The sequence below is a fragment of the Cygnus atratus genome, chromosome 3, assembly GCF_013377495.2.
Source record: "Cygnus atratus isolate AKBS03 ecotype Queensland, Australia chromosome 3, CAtr_DNAZoo_HiC_assembly, whole genome shotgun sequence".
Taxonomy (NCBI): domain Eukaryota; kingdom Metazoa; phylum Chordata; class Aves; order Anseriformes; family Anatidae; genus Cygnus; species Cygnus atratus.
This window is the reverse complement of record NC_066364.1, coordinates 96,375,803-96,398,965: the sequence shown is the minus strand read 5'-3', so window position 1 is coordinate 96,398,965 and position 23,163 is coordinate 96,375,803. Positions and strand designations below refer to the sequence as shown.

The following is a 23,163-nucleotide window of genomic DNA, read 5'->3' as shown; positions in this document are numbered from 1 at the left end:
GCCTACAAGATCCTTCGTACTGACATTTGAACTACTTCTCAACAAAACATTTCCAAGAAGTTTGACAGAACCTTCCAGTAGCAATCAATTTCCTCATTAGGAAACATTCACTGGTGCTAACAAATGTCTTCTTAAAACTAAAGAAGGACATCAAGAAAATTCTCTGACTTCCATCCCCCAAACTGCAAACTCTGATTTTAAATCTTTGGTTCTTTCTCCAGAAGTTCTTCACTCAATTCCAAGAACAAATTTCAAGTGGGTTACAAATTGTAAATCGCTGAAAATGAATTACAAGTATGCATTGATTCCCTTGTTCTTGGCACTCTCAAAACAGGAATCTTTTGATTCTGAACTTCAGCAAGAGAGTACAAAGTGGAAAGTTTAAAAGAAAGATGACTTGATTCAGCAGTCAGACTATGTACCGCGCATACATTTGAAAACCTCAGCCTGTCACGACTGCAGATCTTACTTAAGTTTTCTAGCCTTTCAAAAATTTAACATGTTATCCCTATGGTGCTTAGTCATATTATTTTGTTGAGCCAGGAATTTAAACACAGCCAGCCTGATGCTGTTCAAAACATTGGTCTCTAATTTGATTGTGGTCATGCTGTAAGTCCACAAAAAAAAGTCCACAAGAGAAAGAAGGTGCAGTTATATTTTGTTAGTTTTCTTCTGAAAGAAAACAAAGATCCTACGTGGAAATGAAAGAAGAAGAAACAGGAACTGGGGAAGGTAGATTCAGCAGAGACCATCAGGACTTAGATCAACAACTGTAGATTTTTAATTGCACGACAAAGTTAAAATCAGGGATACTGAGTATCATTAGATGTCTTCTCAAAAGTATTTTCTCCAGTACAGAGTTTGTTGTTCAGATTGTAGAATCTATTCAGCGTTTTAAGCAAGGCATTCAGGGATACTCACAGGTGTTGGTAAATAACCTGACTTCGTGACAAGTCCATAAGCCGCCCCAGGATTTAAAATACAACAGGCACTTCTCCAAGTTCAATCTAACTTTTTGTTTGTTTTTCCTGGTTACATGGTCAAAATTCAAGAAAAATGCTAACTCATCAAAAAAGAGCAAGAAAAGAAGTTGCATTTTTACCTGCTAAGAATATAAGCTTCATGATCACATGCCAAATTGTGAAACATTAACACTGAAGTTGCTAATTAGCACAAGATGAATAGAAACTTAGCTACAACAAAGCTTTCATCTCGTGTCATTACAGTGCTACCAGAGTGCTTTTCATCTCCATATAGATCTGCATTCAATCCTTCTGTAAACGTATGTATAGGTCACTTTGATAATGTAGTTTCACTGTGGGAAATGTAATATTTAGACCCAAGGTTTCCGTTTATTTGAAATAATCTGTCTACATAAGTTTATTTTTATAACTCTTCACTTTCTTCCTCTATAAACACTGCATGTAGTTTAATATACTGACTAAGTTTAATATAATGACTAAGGTTTCATAATAGCAAAAAGCCTTTTAAGGTCAGTGACATACCAGAATAGGCTAGGAAGGAATGTAATTTAACTGCAGATTTTGAAGAACCTAGATGAACTGTCAAGGTAAGATGGTCTTGCCACAGTACAAGAAGCTGAACTGGATGGTATTTTGAGGTTCTCTCCAGGACATAAATCTAAAACTCTAACCTATTTCTCTCAATTCAGCCATAGCAAAAATATTTTATTAAGAGCAAACATTAGAAATAAACAAATCAAAAAAAAAAAAAAACCCCACAACTTTAGATAAAGTCTCTTCCAAATATTTGGTTCAAAGGTTTGTCTTACTATGGTTAATTAAAAATTTTCAGCTTTTCAATTTTATATCACAGAGCTTTGCCCAAAGGACTTAAACTTTTTGCATATACACCACAGGACAGTACTTTATTACAAAGCTAGGCTGATTTTATTTGACCAATTCGTACAAGAATCATTGCTTTTCACTGTATTATAGAAGTAATACGTATATTCTACAAAAACTTAATTACTCCAAAATACTGTCCCTGATGACTTTTTTTCATACCTAGAGAAGAAACATCACTCTTTAATAAATACACAATAAAAACATTCCCATTAAACAGTATTTGTATTTCATGCGCTGTACAAAAGTCAGCAATCAAAAAGAAGATACTTTTTCCCTTGGTGCCAATAGAAGAGAACACACACAATGTATGATGTCAGACCTGAACCCCTAAGGTATATTTTCTAATAATCTTTTTGCTACTCACTGACAACATAGAGAACCTTGTATTTGCAATGACAATATATGTAAATGGATTTGTCTTTCTTCACTATAATTCCATTTACTGTTACTTTTGTATACTGCTAAATTTTGCTCTTCAGCCAAATGAAGTTAATCATGAGGAACAATGGGGCCATACTCAGACAACAGTGAAAAGTTAATTCCCCTCATTGCATAGGTTAAAATCATGCCTCTGTAGGCTTGCAAAACAAGAACATCTGATTCTCTTGGCTTTTCAAAATATACACAGGAAAGATGAAACCTTGCTGACAATCCTTCAGCAACAAAAATCTGATTCACAGCATGTTACTTGTCAAAATGTCTCTCTCAAATTTTAAATGTTAATGTTATACCACTAATCTCTTAAAGAACTTTGTTGCACATTACTTTCTTCTACTTCTATGGCAATACAACTGAGAGGTTAGGGAAAGAAATTTGAATCCTATTAAGCAAAAGGAAGAACTGAATCCAGGCCTCCAACATCTTAGATAAAAGTATTTTTTCATCTCTCCTAATCACCAGCCCAGTGCTGAACCCCAAAGTTACTGTTCTGCTTTGGGGTAAAAGCTCTTTGAGGAAGTGACGAGAATGCCCAAGCACCACACAGGCTGCAGACCAGCTCTCAGCCTAGAGCCCATCCACTACCTCTGCTTGGAGAGCCAGACAGAAGAAGAAAAAGCCAAGCCCAGAGGCTCCACCTGCTCCATTAGCATCTTAAGCACTAGATACTTTATAAAAACATGTTTCAAAGCCAAAATACTTTTCAAAATGTACTGGGCTCATTCCTGGGAAAAAGAACAGAAACCACCTGAAGAGCTTAGCTCTGAAAACAGAGGAATGTAAAATAATCAGGTATGCCAAAGAAGTGAGCTTTATAATTTTGGATTCTGGTATCCAAAACCCACTTACATACTCTACTGGATGCTTCGTTGCCTCTGTGGCAATGTCAGCCTCGGTTCCTCATCACTTGCGTGGCAGTGATTCTATTTCCCCTAGCTCATGGAAGAACTGTGAGGATTGATATACTTAAAAACACAAAGTCCTTAAAAATATGAAAGATGTAACAAAACAGTTCCTTAAATGAAATGACTGGTACCCTTTCAGTATACCAAACTTGCAGGAAGTATCAAGTTTTTGCTTTTATGGATAGAACTCAGAAGTTACATGATAGTTATAACAATCTCATATATATTTGAAATAATAAGATTATTGATAGTAATATCAATAATAAGATTTAGAAAAAAAAGTCACTGCAAAAAAAGCAATTAAATGAATATGGTTTCTTTTTTTGCTGTTTCTTTCTGTCCTATATTCCACTGTCGTTTTGAAGCTTTGTCAATTTTAAAAACTACAATTTAAAATGCTTGTCAATCTCTGTAGGTTACAGTAAAAATATTTATTTATTTAAAGGAAACCAATACTTTTGAAATCAAAGTTACCTATCTTCACAATATATTAGGGAAGAAATTCCAATTTCTGTTGTAGCTGCCAGTCCTATTAGTCAAACTAAGAAAACACATACGTTATTAGTCTTTTGCTTTAAACTAATAACCTGAACTTAGAAACACTGATACATGGTTTTATTCACCTCACCTAAGATTAAGTCTTAGGAAAGTATCGTTATTTAAGACACATAGGTGTTTTGTTGTTGTTGTTTTGTTTTATGTAATTTATTTATCTATTTATGATTTACTATTAAAACTTGAAGCGGATTCCACTTAGGTAGAACGTGCAATTTCTACTCATGTACTTACACTTTACAGTATTAATATCTTAGTCAATCTATATCATAAACATGACAAAAAATATTCTGACAATATTCCCAGGAAACAAAACACACTTTTTGGGGGGTAGAATGGTATTCTTTAAATGTTAGCAGCATATCCTATTCACAAATTCCAACTTCAAAAAAATCAGCAAATAAATTCATTCAACATTAATGGTATTCTTCACATTAAATGTGGATTTTTTTAAATTATTAAAACTTATTAATGTAATTAAAAGGCAGATTATCTGAAGTGATAAAATTCATATTTCTTGTCAAAAGCTTCTGCTCTGCCTTGTTTTTGTAACTCTTGAGAAAACACTTAAGGATGCATAATTTTACAAAACAAGTTGTTTTGTCATAAATGAAGCACTCACAAATGTAGATCATATGAAAAATATAGTCCTTTCAATCACTACGGACAAGAGACTGAAACCTTACAAATTCCATGCACAGCTTTAATTTACCACATAAACTATAATGTTACAGAGTATAGATGCATGATGATAACATACTAATTTCACCTTTGTGTATTTTCTACTAAGACAAATATAATTTTGAAATGTGGTTTGTTTTCAAACTGTAGGATACTATGAATAATAATGGTAAAATTAGGATGACAAAATAAAATTTATATCTTCTTTATAACGGCAAAACAGAATTCCACTTTTCTGTAATATTTTTAACAAGTTCACAGTGACATTTCTGGTGCTTTTTTATTTCATAAGAATTAGTGTTTTTTTATCTGAAACTCTTCTAAACGATCAACTCTGCAGAACAGAACATTAATTATCTACAGATAAGGAAGCATTTTAAGTTTTCTATAAATTCCATTTGTTTGCATTTTAAATTACACTTTTGGTTTCCTTGCCATACTGTGAAAGTGCACGTAGTTGCTACACAGACCAAATGCGCCTGAAATTTGCACAGCAAACCCTAGCAGCAGCGGAAGGAATTTGAAATGAATGTACAATGGAATTTACTGCATTTACAGAAGTGTTTTGTCTTTACATTGCAGAAAAGTCTACTCGCTGCTTATATAGCCATATGTGAGGGAGAGAAACTGAACTCGGTTTTCTTAGGTAAAAGACACTCAACACAAAGAAACACTGAAGCACTAAAAGCTGTTAGAGTTTGTACTAGCAATTCAGGTAAGAATACCTTACATAAAATGCAGACATTTCACCTGCACTCCTGACAAAGCTATGCTAACAGCTCCTGCCCAGACTCACTTCCACATCTCCTCTCTTTACTCCCTGCCAAACGTGACCACGGAGATGTTATTGTGCGACAGAGTCCAAGACCAGACTATGTAATTAGCAGTATCAGACAGAGATACATTTATAGATCCAAAGCCACTTTCAGAGCACCCAGGCTCATTACACAGCTCTCAGATCTGCCTCCTTACTACCTGTTTCTCTGAAAAACCACCGAGCACCTTAGTCTTGTAAGATATTCCATAGAATATGCTCAGTGGGGAACGCAATGGCAAGTAGTTTGATTCTTCCCTTTTCTCTCTTGATTACACTCTTTCAAATTGGGAAGGGAGAAAAAGATTCAGTGATCAAACAGTACGCATAATTTATGAAAAGTCAATCTATGGACCAGTATCTGATTGAACAAAAAGTCATGCAATTATTTTTCACAATAAGCAAATCCATAACATAAAAGGCATGTTTATGATGCATTTGTCAATTAAATTATTTCCTTTTAATAGTTCACCTGGCTCTAATTAAGCCTGCTAGTGGTACCTCTTGATTTATTCAGGTCATGTTTAATCCCACAATGTGATGATCACTAGGTGTTTGCAGTTGGAATGGATCTGCTTTAGTTCTTAGAGCTCTCATACAGACTACAAAGAAGGGCAAGAAGTGGAAACAAGCTGGGTTCTCTGGGGGCCAGCTGACAGCTAACTGAGCACAAAAGACAGAGACTGTAAAGTGAAAGATGCAGCTCAAGGGCAGACAACGAGGGCCATCCTGACAAGAGGCTAACATGCTGAGACAAAAAGGATCCCTTGCAAAAGACACCCTATGAAGAGAAATGTTTATCTGATGCTGAATACAGGAAGCTTCAATACACCAAAAAAGTGATTATCTAGAAATACTACAGTCTGAAATGAAGGACGCTAATGTAGGACGCTTACATTATACTGCAAAGCCCAGGAGAAGAAGAATCAGTCAGTAAGTAAACTCAAAAGTAACATTAAAAGTCCCACAAACGTTTAAATTATACATTTGCAGACTAGGTAATTTCACCTATTTGTGCAATATATCTGATCAGGGTTTCTCCCAGTGGAAACAAATTGGAGGAAAAGAGTGTAGATGCTCTTGCTGAAGGGTGCTCAAAGCTGCAAATGGTAACTGTTTCTTTTTCCTTTTTTTTTTTTTTCCCCTTGAAAGACAGTAACAAAACTGAGTAGATTTTTGTGTATAGGCATACAGACAAACAAGAAAGAATTCAAATCATGAGAAAACAGAATAGTTAGGAAAGTTAGTATCTAAGGGAAAGAAAGTTCTAGATTCAAAGCTGGAAGAACTGCTCAAGGAGGACTTAAACAGCAGCTTGAAGTCTTCAAAAGTGAGAATTTCATGCCAGTGACAACCTTGTTAATATTGGCTTATAAACTCCTTCTCAAAAGCTACTTCTGTGAAATTTACAGTATGTTTTTGCAGCCTATTTTGCTTACTGCCCTTTGAAACTGTTCTCTAGGTTGGTAAATCATATTTATGCCACAGAGAATGATAGTCTGAGAATCTCACAGATACTTGGTCAAATTCACATTTTTTTTCTAGCTTTATGTATTGATTTATTCTAGATGTATTCTAGCTTTATGTAGATTAAAAAAAAAGTGATTAAAACTAGACACACCATATCAGATAATGTTTGTCAATGGCAGACTGGCCTTCTGAGAAGATATGAATTTTGCGTAAGTGGTTTACTTTGATTTAATATAGAAGTTGTTCACGGCCTGCTGTCGTTTGCCTGGGACATTTCAGAAACACAAAATCACCTTCATAACACTCAAAATAGCAATGCTGTGTCTGAAATGTAGTTATTTGCTGATATATAGAAATATCAAAGATTGTGGGGATCAAACTGAGTAAAGTTTTTTTCAAGCAACTTGATAATTAAAAGCCAAAGTATACAAGTTTTTAATTGCTATTTTATTCAGGGCACATATATTAAGATAGAAACACAAGCAGCAATCTTATTTTTTTTTTTTTATTATTTTTTTTTTCTCTGGCCACGTGACCAATTTAGGATTTTGACATACAAATGAAATTCAAAGAATTCTCCAAGTATCCTTCTTATTTTCAGGGTCATGGTAACAAACGAAAGCTATTCTATATGGGACTCAAATGGTCTCACAATCTCAATGCCTAGTCAAGTGCTTCTTGGTTGAATAGACTAAGTTATATGTCACAATTTGCCACGAAAGATTAGGTGTATTTACAGAAAAATCAGGAAAAGCAAACAGCATGGATTTTAAAAGCTAATCAATTTTTAACTGTTACCACTGAACTCATTTAGTGGCAGGTCCTTGTAATCCGGTCAGATTCCATTTGAGTTCTTGAAACTTGCATCTGTTGGTGCACTGCAGACAATTGTTTCTCAGAGCACGGCCACCAGTCTTTGGGTTTTCTCCTATACCCAGAAGACCTGAGGGGAGGAAGCCATGGGCTAATGCTTAGGTTCTCAGCTGACAGGAGCAGTGCTGGGGGGCACCAGGTACACCAGCTGAGGCAACCATGGCACTGAGAAGAAAATGGCTGCTGCCTGCAGGGTCCTCCCATAGGATACTGCCTCAAAATGCTGAACAACCAGGCAAACACAGGGAGGCCACTTCGTTTACCAAATCAAGTTCTCCTGTAGCCGCAGCAACACGATCACCGCTTCCCAATCACTTAATTTCCTTCAAAGAAAGTGCTAGAGCCATCTTTTTTGGTGTTAAAGGACTAATTCTGATCTTCCATGTTTTACTCCGCGAACTCAAATGAATTCAGCCAGCTATGCCCCTGATAAGAATGTGTTTGGTATTTAAAGATAATTGCCCCTTACTTTGATACACAGAATTTTTATAAGCTAAGTAAAAGCATTTATGCACCATCACATAGGAACCAAGTCTTTTTGGTAGAATTCGAGTTAAATAAAATCCTATGAACAAAATTTTCTATTTGAATCTTTTTGCCTAGGCAAGTCTAAACCATCATTTTCTTAGCTGATTTAAAGTATCATAATTGTAGCTACTGTTTCATAAAATACACGTATACATGCAAACTTCAGTATTTAGTCTTACAAATAAAATCCTGAATAGATCATACCATAAGCATATAGCAGTAACGTCATCAGTAGGCTTAAAATGCTAGGATTTGCACAAAACCTGACAGCTCAACTGTAGGTGGGCCAAGAATTTCCAAAAAATAAATGCTATTCTGAAAACCTTTTTCCTGAGTTTATGAACTGATAACAACCATGAGAAGGAATACTAAAGATATGCCACACAAAGGGTAACATGAAATGAATACTATAAGCACAACACATAAACAAGTGCATATTAGGTGATTGACACAAATAAGTACATACGAGATAACTAACCATTGTCCTCAAAACTGAGAGCACATTTCTATACACTGCACACAGAAATGTCTTACATCACTCAAAAAATGTAATTAAAATATTTCTCTAGTAAAGATATACAAAATAATCCTTTATGCACATATGATTGCATATGCCATCCATGCTTTGCTGTAAGGGTCACATCTGGGAGTTCAGTATGTTAGAAGTGGAGAATGTTTTAGAAAGTAAGAAAATTTAATTTAATTATCCACAGCAAACATCTTGTTATTGACAATGATGAAAGATTACTAGATTTGCTTAGCAGGAAGAAGTATGTTTGTATCTTCTAAACTCTACTTAGAAAATCAATCAAAAAATATAAAACAATTGTTTGTTTATATTCTACACCAGAAAAGCAACCTGTGGGATGGTGAAGATGACTATGCTTTTTTCTTTGTTTTTGTTCTTTATATATATATATACACACACATATATATGTATTTATATACACATATATATACTTTCCAAACAAATTATCTGAATAAAATGCTTATATGATTTTATTATCATGTACTGGAGGCTGTTGTTCACTGTCAGAAAAACTTCTTTGTGTATGAAGAGCAAAGAACAACTGAAGACGGCCATGGGGACTTCTTGAAGAAAAATAAACAACATTGTAATGGATTCTGAACTCCAAAAGAAGAGAATAAAAATTGTCAAATACTGTATTAGAACTCGAATATCTTTAAGAGCATCAGGTCTTCCTAAACAAATTATACACAGACAAAACAACAGTGTCCATCCCTGCTATTAACTTTTGATGCAATGGCCAATTCTATTAAAACCGAAAGGGACAGGGAGTCTCAGATAACAGTGACATAAATAGTCATATTAGTTCTGTTGCTTCTTGCTCAGTCAAGCATACATGGAAGGCAGCTAGAGAAATTTTACTCAACATGTGATAAATATGGGGCCTGAGAATACTGTGTGAAGAGGAAATCCCTGGTTACATAGGAGAATTACAGCAACTCATAACAAAGTGGTCTTAGGGAATGTGATGGAAGAGTTGAAACTACAGGGGCAGACATGGGGTAGGATAAATCCAAAGGAAATCATGCCTCGACAATTTAACTGCTCATGCAAAATTTGGTATGTTCTGAGGAAGAAAGGAGTCTGTTGAGGAGGAAATAATATATGGCAACATACCTAAAGATAAATGGCGATATGACTGTGGACAACAGGTACTATGCAAGCATTATTTGAAGCATGGTAACGTGAGGAATAGGCTGAAATCTTCGTTGAGGAAGATGGTTTGTGAACATATGAATCTGAAGCCACTTGTAGCTTTGAAACCTATTTAAGGAACATACTAGTATTGTGTATTCACTATGTCAGGTACTTGTCCACACTTTAAAAATAAGCAGAGAAAGCTGCAGGAACAGCTCATGGAAGCATACCACTATGTTTCAAAGGCACTGAACTCGCTGGTCCACTTTTACGCAGATTCTATTATGAAGAGCTTTAGTATATAACTGAAAAAATGCTAAACTTCACAGCATATGAATTGTTCTTATAAGATTATAAGGCAGATGATTAGCTAATAAAATACATTAATATACTATCAGAGCAAATAAAATACATTTCTGCAGAAGAGATTAGCATAGATGTGTCAATGGGTTAAGAATTTCAGTGACAGAAAGTATATTTAATATATAAAATCCATATAATAATCAGTGGGAAAAAAAAGGGCAATTGTCATGTGTCCAAATATCTTCATAAAAAGCTGTCAAACACAAACATTTCTCAGCAACAAAATGTTCTACAACTGAGCAAAGTATATTTAATTCAGAATTTATGATGTACCCTCATCATGGATTTTATAGTTACAAATATTCCTGAACAGATGGATCTCTCCAAATTGAAACAACACTTACCTTCTCCTGCTCAGTAACTCCTAAATGGCTTATGATTAGAAGGGCATAAAGATTGTTGTTGGCTTATTCTAGCAAAAGGACAGCTGAGAAGGAATACAACCAATGTGTATAAATGCACCCGGAGGCGAACACCTGAGAACTAATTAAGCTAAGAACAAATGGTTATAAATTGGCCCAAAGAAATTCAGGTTGGAAATGAAACAACCTGATGTTTTCAGATGAAAATTCAATTCATTATTTAAAAAAAAAAAAAACAAAAACAGGATGACTTGGCTGTCTATAATACCCAGGGCTTGAACTCAATGGTCCAGCATGTCCTCCCACTTCCAATCAGATACTCTAAAAACATGACAAATTTTAACATTCTTGTAAAATAACTATGTTAAATCCTATAATAGAACTGCTCACTGAAAAAGCATGATATAGGTTATAAATAATACAAAAATAGATACTCAGATGTGAATGAATTTCTAAAGGTTTAAAAATTGATTTGCATATTTGCATAGTTAAATAAAACAACAAACACAACCCATGGATGCTTATTCAAGCTATCAGGACTATGAGGGTTCCTTTCAAGCAATAGGCAAGGCTAACAGAAATCTGCCTAAGCACCATTACAGCAACGATCTCTAGACCATTTCGCTTCCTACCAATATTACTTATTTGCATTCCTTTCCACCCAAAAATAAGGACGAGAGAACAATGCAGACATGGCAACTTTACAGAAAATGAATAACAATCTTATTATCTTTGATTCTTTTTGGAATTTGTTTCTACTTTCCCTGCTACAAAACCCCCCCAAAATAACAAAGAATAATGACCAAAGTGCATATGGGATATACCAGTCAAAAGCCTGGCCCAATGCACATATGGGATACACCAATCAAAAACACTGGCCTCTTTCACTGACTTCGGTAATTTTTTTCTTTTTCTTTTTCCTTTTTTTTTTTTTTTTTAAACCAGACCCTACTAAGAATACACACAAATTTAGCAGTACATTTAGAATATTCAGTGCTTTTTTTCATGGGGCATTTTTTTCCCTAGCTACTAAACTAGCAAACTTGGCATTTTTAAAGTTCACAGTAGGTAAGTGAACTACTTCATCCTTGGAACAGACTGATTCATACATCTTAAGGTATCAAAAAAAAAAAAAAAAGCTGTTTCATCATCAGCTGATGCTCCATCAGATCCACATTTTAGTCTCAGTTTTTACTGATTTTATGTAATTTATTTTTAATCATGAAATACAATTGCATTTTATTTTGAATGCCTTTGTAATACTCATGTTTGATAGAAATGCCATTTTAGTTGATACACTTTTTTTTGGCAAATGCAGAACACATTTTCTACCTGAAAAAGTCTTTTACTTTCTTTTCCTTCTCCTCCTCTTTTCCTTTTTGTTAAAAAAAAAAAAAAGCGGGGGGCGGATTCCCTTGCTAAGTCACATTCTGTTTCTCCAAGAAATCTATTATTTAAAAAATAGGCATATCTTAAGCAACCAACCCTCCTTGTCTAGGAAGCCCTGACTAGAACATTACAAACATTCTCTTTTTGGACAGAAGCATATTTAAATACTTACAAAAACAAAAAGGAGATACACTGCCCAGACAATGATGCTATAATCATTAATATGCATCTGAAAACCAACCTTCTGAACGACAGGAGATGCAAGCTAAAGATCCCATGGGAAAAAGGGAAGTTTATCTGGAATCTGCTGTACTATTGGTACCCACCCTCACCATTGGACAGCTGGATAATACAGATACAGCTAACTCCAGTGTTTTTTGATAGTGATAACTAAGTTTATCTCTAATTACAGTTGCTTTGCTTTATTTAAATTAGTATAGATAAATTATTTTGGGGGGACAAAAAATTGTCCATCAGACAGGTAAGCTTTTTTCCTTCAAAAAATACTACACTAGTAGTTTGCACTACTTTTCACACTATTTTTCACTTCAGACTGAATCAGAAATCAATTATTTACCAGATTCTAAACTGAAGTTATTAAAATGTCTTTGCACTCTCAGAATTCCTCTTTCCTATCTTTCCTTCATGAAAAGAAAATAACTATTGCAACCAAGATTTAATTGCAACAGATGGAGGGCACTGGCTAGTATAGCTTTTTTTTTTCTTTCTTATTTTTTAATTGAAGTGCTGTGGGTGGCAGGGTAAAGATTATACAATTAAATACGTACATATGTAGCATGCATGTATACATACATGCATATATTCACCACTATGTGCCTATTTATAAATTGGAAATTCTAAGTAATTAAAAGGAAAAATACAGGCAGCTTTTGCAGGTGGAAATTGAATGTATTTACAGAAGCTTTAAGGAAAACATCTCTGTGTTAATACGGTGCTATGACTGTCGAAAAAATCCAATGAATGTGATGACTATAAATATACACACCATTCTTACAAAATTCAGGACAATGTATATCACTGCATTGTTATTCCGCTTCATTTAATACTCACAGACAGACTGTAAGAAGGTTCCAATATCACTGGCACTGACATCTTCCCTTGAAGATTCAATTTTGTTAAGTAAAAAATCTTTTCTCCCACAATCCTCTCTTTTTTCATGCGACGTACGCTGTACAGTCTAAAGCGAACTGCATAATTCCCAATCATCTCAGACTCAACGTGATTAAATTTGAATGTCTCTGTGAAGACAGGGCATGGTCCCCGCTGGATGCTGGTTTTTGCTCTCTGTTTCTTTATAGGGAGAAGAACTAGGTGTACTTGCCATGAGCTTCCACCTGTCCTGCTGTATGTAGGAATATCTGTGACAGCTGTCACTGTCACCAAAAGCTTCTGTTCCTGTGAGTCATAGTCAAAAGTCACATCCAGTGTGCCATATTTAGCTACTGGCTCAGGATCAAAAGGTTTAGGAAGCTGTGAAGATGATCCTCGGGCTGACATATCCTGAAGAAGAAGAAAAAAGCTTTTATTTATTTATTTATTGTATTATATTATTAAGCCTAGCATGGAACTATATAGCTTTCTCTAAGTAACATGAACCGACTGTGATCTTTTTGTTCATTTCATAAACAAAGTAATTAAACACTGAAAGCCTGAAGAGATGGCTGACTAGCAGCCAAGAAAAAAAATCAAAAGATTTTACCTGGCCAATACTGCCAAAAGCCAGGAGCCAATCAGACAGAGCTTGGATTAAATTAGGCTGTATTTATGATCTCTTCTTCTCTGCCCCACATGTTAAAATGCATACACATATGTTACAAGATATAATTACCTTACTTTGGTGTGAGTATACACACATTTTAAGTTAACGTTTTGTAGTGCTTTAAGACCTGGCTGGTGATTGAGAGCACAGTGAGAAGCCAGCAAAGAACACAGGAATTACAATACCTATTTGCACATGCAGCTCTTGCTGCAGTGAACAAAGATTCTATAGATGTGCCAAAAATTATCATGGCTTTATTAATGCAATTTTACCAGAACTGTGTAAAGTGAGTCCGTTCTGAACTTTCCATAAACAGCATCATTCCTAAAACTACACTGTAAACTTAATTTTAAAACTGCTTATTGTCACTTCAATTTTTGAATAAAATATTCATCCACTATGTTTTTAAAACAGCTAGTTTGATAATGATACTGAAACAATATTTAAAAGGGGTCAACATAATATTTACATAAGTTATCCCAAATAGGTAAAATAAACATATTCCGTGTGTTTTCATACTATCAAAGATATACTTGCTTATATAAGTAGATACTACAATATAGCCTTTCCAATCTAAGAATGTTATGTTCTTATTTTAAACTGGATGCTACATAGCTATGGGAATTCCTTCCTCTGACAACTTCATTCTACAAGTTGAGAGGTTATAAAAATACGCTGACAATATTCTCCGTTCTTATTGTGTACACTTACACTATTGCCTGGTGTGACATGTAATGGGAAGAACCAGGGTTAGATCTCCTGTACTTTGTTATGGTTTGAGGATCATATGTACACACTACGCCTTTTTCAGCAATGAAATTCGTGCTGACTGTGGTCCTAGCTGAGGGCCAGACACATGCAGACAGCTAGGTACTGGAGGACCTTGCATTCATACAGCAGGTGGGCCTTCCAGATGTTGCACCAACACCTCAGAATGCACCAAATTACCATGGGGTTTACTAAGACAGAAACAGCTGTTGGCACATCAGGACTGCTCCTTAATATGTACTTCAAAACTTCAGTTAAAGACAAAAGACAAACTGTACCAAAAAAAGACTCTTCTGCACATTGCATCAGTAAAACAGACTTACCCATTACATACCAGTGCAGTAATTGGTTGTTAAAGATATATCAAGGAAATGTCAATAAAAGATGAATTCTTTGTAGTAATACTAAATAGATATCATTATAGTTTGTAATGGAAAAAAGGAAAATTAAGTGGACCAAATCTCTATTAAACTATCAACAATAATAAAAAAAAACTTTCTAATTTTCTTTTTCCCACCATTAAAGATATATTATGAGATGTTCAACTTGTAAAGTGTTAACAGATTCATAGGAAAAATATATGGAAGAAAAACAAAAAATAATTCGCTCTTATTGGGAAGTTGTTTGAAAATTAAAACTTAACAATAACTATAAAGAACAATCTGAAATCCCATTGTAATATTTTCTTAATTTTTTTTAAATGATGAGCTGTAATATGTGTGTTCATATTTCTGTACACTGGTCTTTAGAAAAAAGCTCTTAAAAGGTTGCATTGCACGATACTTCAGAATATTCAACTATGTTCATTTACCTCTGGACTCAGGACAGCTGTGCTATCACTTGGCACATCCTCTTCATATCCTTTGTTATGAAAACTTTCTATTTCGTGTCCTGTGCTTCCCTCACTCGGACACTTATATGAACATCTTGGACTGTTGCTACACTGGGAAAATTCACATTTACTGTCTCCAACTTCAGAAGGCGTACATGAAAGATGAGGAGAACCACTATCATCCTGGTATGGAGGTGGCTGCAGTTCATCTAGCGGAGGTGTCCTTCTCATCCTCTGAATGCAGTTAGCTGAGAATAATGAAAATTCTTTACTCACTTTCTGATTATTTACTGTTCAAAGTTCTGTAGAAAACAGTAAGTCCAATTCTGGACAGCATATTTAAAATTGTTCTTAACAAATACTACCAAAAAATATTCATTCAAAATGGAAACAAATGATCTCTCAGATGAAAGATGTGGAGAAAAGCAAAGGATTAAATATATAGTCAAAATGAACTGTGTAAACCATATATAAATAAATATAGCACAAATATGACATGACAATAAGTCTAGGTTTGAATTTCGGTAATGCTTACCTTGCAAAAACCTTTGGGTATCTTGAGTCACATTCTGCACAGGTGGAATGTAGACCAATTAAGGAAACAAAATACACTCCCTAAAGCCATGATATCAAACTTCTGATTACCTCACACGTAGTTGCTCAGTCAGGGAGATAGTAAATTAAACTCTGAGGACAAATAAGTAGTAATAAATGCTGACACAAGCCTTTTCACACAAGTGAACTCTGCTCACCTGTGAATTTAACAAAAGAAGCAGTATCTCAGAGACAGATTCCTTTCTACTTATTTAGAATGGCTACAGGTTACATACCCAGTGTCTAAGAACGTAGATGCTGGGCCCAGCCACCGAAAATAGCAGAAAAAGTACCACGAGCAATTGGGTGCCTGGGGGTGAATGCTTGATGCTTAACATCTTTGTTTCATACAGACATATGAAACCAGATAGATGATAGATGGAACTGTGGTTATACATGCCCTCAGAAAATAAACCCAGGATGCATGGCTATGAATACAGAAAGTTAATTACAAACAATTACATTTCAATTTTGGTCTCATGTTTTACACCATGCAGTGTTACAGAGTTGGGAAGAGACAGTAAGGTATGCTGTAGCTGAAATGAAAGTAGTTCTAAGGACACGTAAAACCTGTTTCACATATCATTTCTGTCAGCTATAGAGGTTTTAATGAAGGTTTCAATGCCCCTCACATATAAGAATAACTTAAACACAAAAATTTCAGACATACCACTTTCACACAAAGGAAAAATCTATCAAAAAAAAGGAAGTTAACAAAAGTACGAGCATTAGTATGACACAAGTTTTGATTTCAGATCCTGCTAAGAAAGAAAATTATTTTCTTTCCTACATGACAGAGGTGGTATATTTTAATTTCACCATCAATTTTTTGCGTAAGGGATTGCCCTGCCTATGTCCTAAATTCTCACCAAGTATATAAACCTTTTAATTACTTCAGAGGCCATAACCAGTTTTTCAATGTATCACTTGAACAAACAGACTATGCCTAAGAGTTACCCCTTTATGGATCAAAGTTGAAAACAGTAACGCGGCACTCTCAGGCAACAAGAAGTCTCACCATTCATGGGAAGCAAACCCAGACACATTGGCTAGAAGAGAGCCACAGTCCATTGCGATCGCCAAAGTTGGGCAATGGAGGGACAGGAACAGCACAGCTCATTATGGAGCATATCTACGGCACCAACATTTACAGGCCTCAAAGTTCATCTCTTTTGGGGAATGCAGGGCTCTACCACCGGGCTCCTAATGGAACTTCTCTGAGTTTTAGCTAAGACAAAAGAGTGATTACAACAATGCAAAGTGCTCCTAGCAAATGATCCTGGAGTCAGGAATCCTCTCTCCTCTGATAAACCCATCAGAGGCAGCCTCCATTCTGAGTGATCCCAAGTAAAGCTCCTTTGCTGTTAGCTAGCCCAGCGCCACTAACTCCCGAAATGCCAGTCCCAGAGAACTGGAAAGGAAAAAAATAGCAGGCAGGGAATCCTACACTCCACCTGCAGCCATTGGTCCTGCAGATGTACATAGAGCCTTACACGTGAAACCGAGTTCTCAGGTAGGATCAGAATCTTGAAATCACCATGCAGGAACAATGGGAAAGATCTAAACTGCAGAAAACTGAGAGATGTGGGAAAGCACTTTTTTTTTTGGACATCAGATAACTCATGCCTGTGAAACTAGATAGGCACCATTTTAGATTCTAAACTGATATTTTAATCATAATAAAATAATAAATATCCTTTGACTTTCTATACGATCAAAACAGGACTACCTTTTCACTACTTAAATAATTAAGTATGCATTTAAACTTAGAGCAACAAAATTTCTGTTCATAGTTGCTCAAAGGCAATAACAGCCTTAAAGATACAGTAAATATCATGCAACTATGACTAAATGTCATTCTTTTTTACTTGTAGTCTGCAATGCCTTTTTAACCCCCAGCTTTTTCACAATCTAAAGAAACAAAAATGTGTCTGGGTAACTAAAAACACCATTATTGTCTTACATTAGTAAATAAAAGGCTCTATGACTCACTTTTTTTCCACTTTGATGAACTCCATTATATTTCCCTACGGGAAAACTGCACAGGCTGCATGACAGAAAACATACTTTTAATGTAGGTGGGGAAGAAGTGAAGAAAAGAAAATTCTTATTAACCAGTTGTGATTTAAAAATCTCAGCAAAGCAGAACACTGGGGCAGGTTTTACCTACTTATTTCTGAAAGTTTAGTTACCAAACAGAAATAATGTGTAAACACTTAAAACAAATAACCCATATCAGGTTTAAAAGTCTAAGGACATCTTTATCAACAGGCATATACTGTTTTTGAAGAAAGGGTTTCTCTAAATAAAAAGACATTTTTAAATGACCTTTTTAAGTGAACAAATCTCATCTTAAATTAATTTCCCCTTCCCCACAGTAAATGATTTGCTAAAATGATGATTTCATGTTACAGTTCTCTGAAAATACTGTGATGTAATTTGAACTACATGATTACATAATTATTGATGATATCAAAAATAAACAGTATCACATACAGAAGTGAATACAAGAATACTGAATAATGTCTGATACCAGGTATTTTCCTTAAAAATTACATAGAAGTAGTAACTAAAATAATCAATCAATCAACAACACTTTGCATATGTATCAAAGTTTAAAATAAGAAAACAGTGCTAATGCATGCTGGCCTACCCCTGGTTATATTAAAGAAAAATGTTTGGATCTGAAAAAAAAGCATGTTCTGAAATGTCTATTTACAGATGGGATCTATAAATACACCTTGTACCTTTAAAGTGTAAACTTATATGCGGTTACATTTGTGCATACTTGTATACTGTGACACAAAGAATGCCTTTCAAAGACCTCTGAATGTGGCTAATAAGATTTGCTGAAGAGTTATTCTTAAGCAAATGGTTACAGTGATAATCCAAAATTAATTGGAGCATCCCTTCTATGCAAGTTTACCATGAATTTTTCTGCTCTTAAACAACATATAAAATAAATTTTACCAATTCCCCCAGTAAACTTCAGCATATTAAGTTATCATAACATTTTGGACCAGTCAGTGTGAAAAACAAGCCAACATATATCCCAAATCCGGAAGACATGATTAATCACAGACAAACCAAACCTTGTATAGCCTGAGGTTCCTCCTATACAGGAAATGCAAGAACAGGGAGGAAAGAACAAAAAGGAAAAAATAAATTTACAGATAAAGATCCAACATCCAGTTTTCCACCCAAAATAAGTGGATATTGTCATAACGTGAATGAAACAAAGTTGTTTAGTAACAAATATTGAGTAAACTCTAACTTGAGAATATAGTGTATTGCTCTCGATAAACAGATTTGCATAATCAATCTTAGGTGTTAACTGCTTTAATTAAAAATTTCTTCCTTTAGTGGGCTGGAAAAATACTCAGATAATTTTAACAGTATAATACTAGCTCAACAGCTGAAGAAAGCAGACATTACAAGCAAAATACCTGACAAAGTCAGATTAGCATTTTGCTGGTACGCTCAGAAATTAGAGCACATAAACTGTCATTAGCACATTTAAGTCAGAAGTAAATAAATGCTTTCTTTTTAGTACTGTTTGTCAAACAACCAAGGTTAATCTGTTTTCCTAAATCTCTTTACGTGGGATTGATTGAAAGCCGAGGGGACATGATACATATCTTGCCATCAGCCTCAAGAGACTGTCAATAAATCTGACTCAGCGATTACATTTGTGATTAAGACTAGAGTATTCCTAGAACACACAATTTATAACTATGAGAAAACACATGGACTTTTTCAAAGTCATTTTTCCATGTGGAATTCCAATTTAAAGATATATGAACTTTCTATACGAAATGTTTTTCTTTTAGGTTTTCAGTTACTGTTTGATCTTTCTACTCCCAATGTTCTTCATTTCTCCTCTCCGCCCTGGTCCCTTGTGGACCACACTAGGCTGTACAACATTTTACCATGAAGCTGGCAATGTTCCTTTCCATGTTTACAATGTTTAGACTTTGCTATCTTCATTAATTTTCCCAAAGGTTGTCAGAAACAGCATCAGAAACCAAGCTTTCTTTAGCCTGTACTTCCTAATTCCATGACTGTCCATCTCAAGATAAAGAAATTATCCCCATGGTTGTAATTGCCATGTCTCATAAGCAATAATTAACTACACTTTTGCAAATTTTAGTTTCTCATATATATTACTTTTTAAATATTCATGCTATTGTGGGAGGCAGCATTAACAGAAAACCTATTTGGAAATCTGGTTTCCAGTTACTTCAAAACAAATAATCACTATATAAATTAATAATTTTGCAAGTCATATTTTGTAATTACCAAGAATATCTTCATACTCAAACAGTATCTTTTCCTCCTATGTCTCCACATACACCATATTTCAATTTTTTTTTTTAATCTAACATAAATTTCAAGTTTTCAAGCCTTCAAGGGGTTCTATGTAAATGTTAAGACAATTTAAATAAAACATAAAATGAAATACTTGATTAAAAATTAAAGAAACCTTTCTTATTCTGAATGATTAAATACCCTTAGAGATTTCTGATATGCAGCAGACAGTCCAAATGGAATTTTCATGTTTGAACTTTTCTACCATCTAAAACATTACGTTGACTGAATTACCCCACACTACGAGGAGTATAAAATATAAACATTAAATATTGAATGAAACCTCAGGGCTCTCCTTCCCTTAAAATGAAAATCTTACATGCATCTTTGTGAGGAAAAAAAACCTTATTATTTCACAATAAAACAAATTATCTCAGCATTACGCTATTTCTGTTCCAAAAGAGTTATGGCATAAGTCTTGCTTAATGAAATAAGGGGAATATAGGATTGGTTCTGAGTGATTATGGGCAAGTGAAAAAATTCTTATCAGCTCTCTTCTTCCATTTGCCATATTTTAGACTTTTATTCATAATAAAACTACTGTCTACATTAAGCAATTCACCCTTAAACAAGAAAGCAATCACATACAATTTTTTGGAAAAAAAATCCTTTGTTTCCTAATATTTAGAAAATTTACATATGCTACAAGCTTGATCCCAGACACATGGAAATTAAAACAGTGTTTAAGGACTTAAAAAGTTCTTAAGCTACTTTCAATTTTCTTCCTCAAGAAAGGTCTAAGACCTATTGACACTACTGATACTTGCATAGTAAATTTATTATTATAATTTGCCTGTTTACATCATGAGCCTGCAGAACTACAGCTTGGTTTTGGTTGCTGGAAAAAAAAAAAAAAAAAGCACTTTTTTGCACTTTCTAGACCACTTCTGATTTGTAAGACCTTTCTTCTTGTCTAGTGACAAGAAGAAATATTCATTCTGTTATAAAGAATATGGAACACTGCTACACTGGTGAAAAACTCCAAGCTTTCTCTTTCCAAAATTAGCCTAAATTAGAACATTTAAACTACAAATGCATTATTAAAACATTATAGTGAACTAACTGTCAAAGACATTCTTTTGTTTCCTTCCCAAATATTTTGGTTGTCTTTCAATGAAAATTACATATTAGCATCTCTTGAATTCATTTCCTTACAATTTAAGTATCATTCTCAATTACTTATACAGTATTTTTATTAATTTGACTAGAAAATAGTTCAACCTAGTTCTTTTTGAACAGCTGTCCAAAATATATCTAAATACCGTATAAAACTATTGGTTAAAAATGTGACTTTTATTGATGCAAATATCAACAAAACTTCTCTCTGGAAGATTTTTTTGGGGATCTTTTAAAAGGAGGTTTTAAAAACTCCACTTTTGTGAGCTTAGATCCAACTCTGCAAAACTTTTTTGAAGCAGAGACCTTTAAGAAGTGAAATTATAAAATTGTTTGCCTTTACTTCCACAATTATATTTCCTTAGGTAAAATATTTGTAACATGTTCATTCAGCATCCTAAAAACAAAAACTTATTTTCTGTTCAATTCAGATGTTGGTTTCACCTTTTAGCCAACTTTTTACACTACTTTTCAGACCACACTGTTGACTAACTTCCTAAATAATAGCTATTACTCTGCACATTTGATCACTGTTAACTTTTTCCAAATTAGCAAAACTGATAGAAAAAAACACCACTTTCAAAAAGAGATATTAAATCATAAAACTTTCCCTTTTTTTTCCCCTCCTTTTAAAATACACTGGAAGTCTTACTTGCTGAAGGAGATTGACAACCAGCTTTGAAATCTTAAGAGTGCCTTGGTGACAAGGAAATGCCTTTCATCATCTCTGAAAATGTATCCAAATCCATCTCTCTCCAGCATTTATGGATGCATGAGAGAAAATTTCAAGTTTAACAGCTAAAAAGCTCTGAAGAATCCACCCACTGTAAACAACCTCAAGACCCTGAAAAACCCAATTTCTGACCAATCTGTAGACTGTAGCAGCTGGATGGGGACTGTAGAAAAACTTTTCTTGTCATTGCTATACTTCAGTTGTGTACATTTACCATTTTAAATTACAGCTCACGTTCCAGTCCCATTTAATACTACTATACCTCCAATACAGGAGTCATGTAGGAGGATGAGGTGCTGGAAAGGTGAAAAAGACCCCAATGAGATACAAAATCAACTCCCAGTAAAATATTGTAACACACAGCTAATATTCCTGTACTGTTCTGCCTCTCATTGTATTTGGTCTCAAGTGAGGAAAAAAGTATGATTTGTAAACAAGATCAATGTGTTTTATATATATAATGTTCTTGAACATTTTAATATTTTTGGTTTATTTCAGGCACATTCATTTCTGATTTGACAAAAAAAAATGCAAAGTTTTCCAAATATTACAAAAAAGACCTCCAAGTTGTAAGTTATTAATTTAATGACACAAATAAGATCCATGCAGCAGTATACACTGCACTTAAATGTGTTCCTGAATCACCAAAATTCCATTTATTCATACTTTGAATTTAAATAAGATGCAAGTAAGTACCTTTAATGAGAACTCCTCCTGCAGCTTAAAATACTACAACTTCAGTTTCTTAAAAAAATAACTTCACCTCAGTAGCTGTATTTTGTAACTTTTTACTAAAAATTCTGTAAAGCTCCCATGTATTTTAGCTCTCTATTTATTGCTACCTTGATTGGTTAAAATGAAACAGGAAAGATATTTTCCATCAAGAACTGCTTCCAGAATAGAAACACAAAGCTGGCTTTAATTCCTTTGCCTTATTTTTATTGCAATTTTATGATATAATACTCTGCTGGAGTGAGTCGCTACCACAGAGCTGCACTACAATGATTCTACATGAACCTCTTCAGAAGAGCATGTGTTAAATTTTCTGTCCATCCACTTA

At 34.4% G+C, this 23,163-nt stretch overlaps 1 protein-coding gene across 9 annotated transcripts in view; it reads right to left on the bottom strand.

Moving 5' to 3' along the window:
* LOC118254593 (synaptotagmin-14) overlaps positions 1-23,163 on the bottom strand; it is a 111,560-nt gene that overhangs the window by 37,418 nt on the left and 50,979 nt on the right. For 6 of the 9 annotated variants that reach the window (XM_035559986.2, XM_035560000.2, XM_035559993.2 and 3 more), the window contains 2 exons: positions 15,272-15,540; positions 12,984-13,433 (listed from right to left, as the gene is read on the bottom strand). The exons of 1 other annotated variant lie outside the window; for it this stretch is intronic. In XM_035559986.2, the coding sequence (XP_035415879.1) occupies positions 12,984-13,433; positions 15,272-15,540 (719 nt within the window). Of the gene's footprint in view, positions 1-12,858; positions 13,434-15,271; positions 15,541-15,827; positions 15,862-23,163 lie in introns of those variants that run through there. 2 more of the 9 variants (XM_035560014.2, XM_050709846.1) reach the window with 2 other exon arrangements.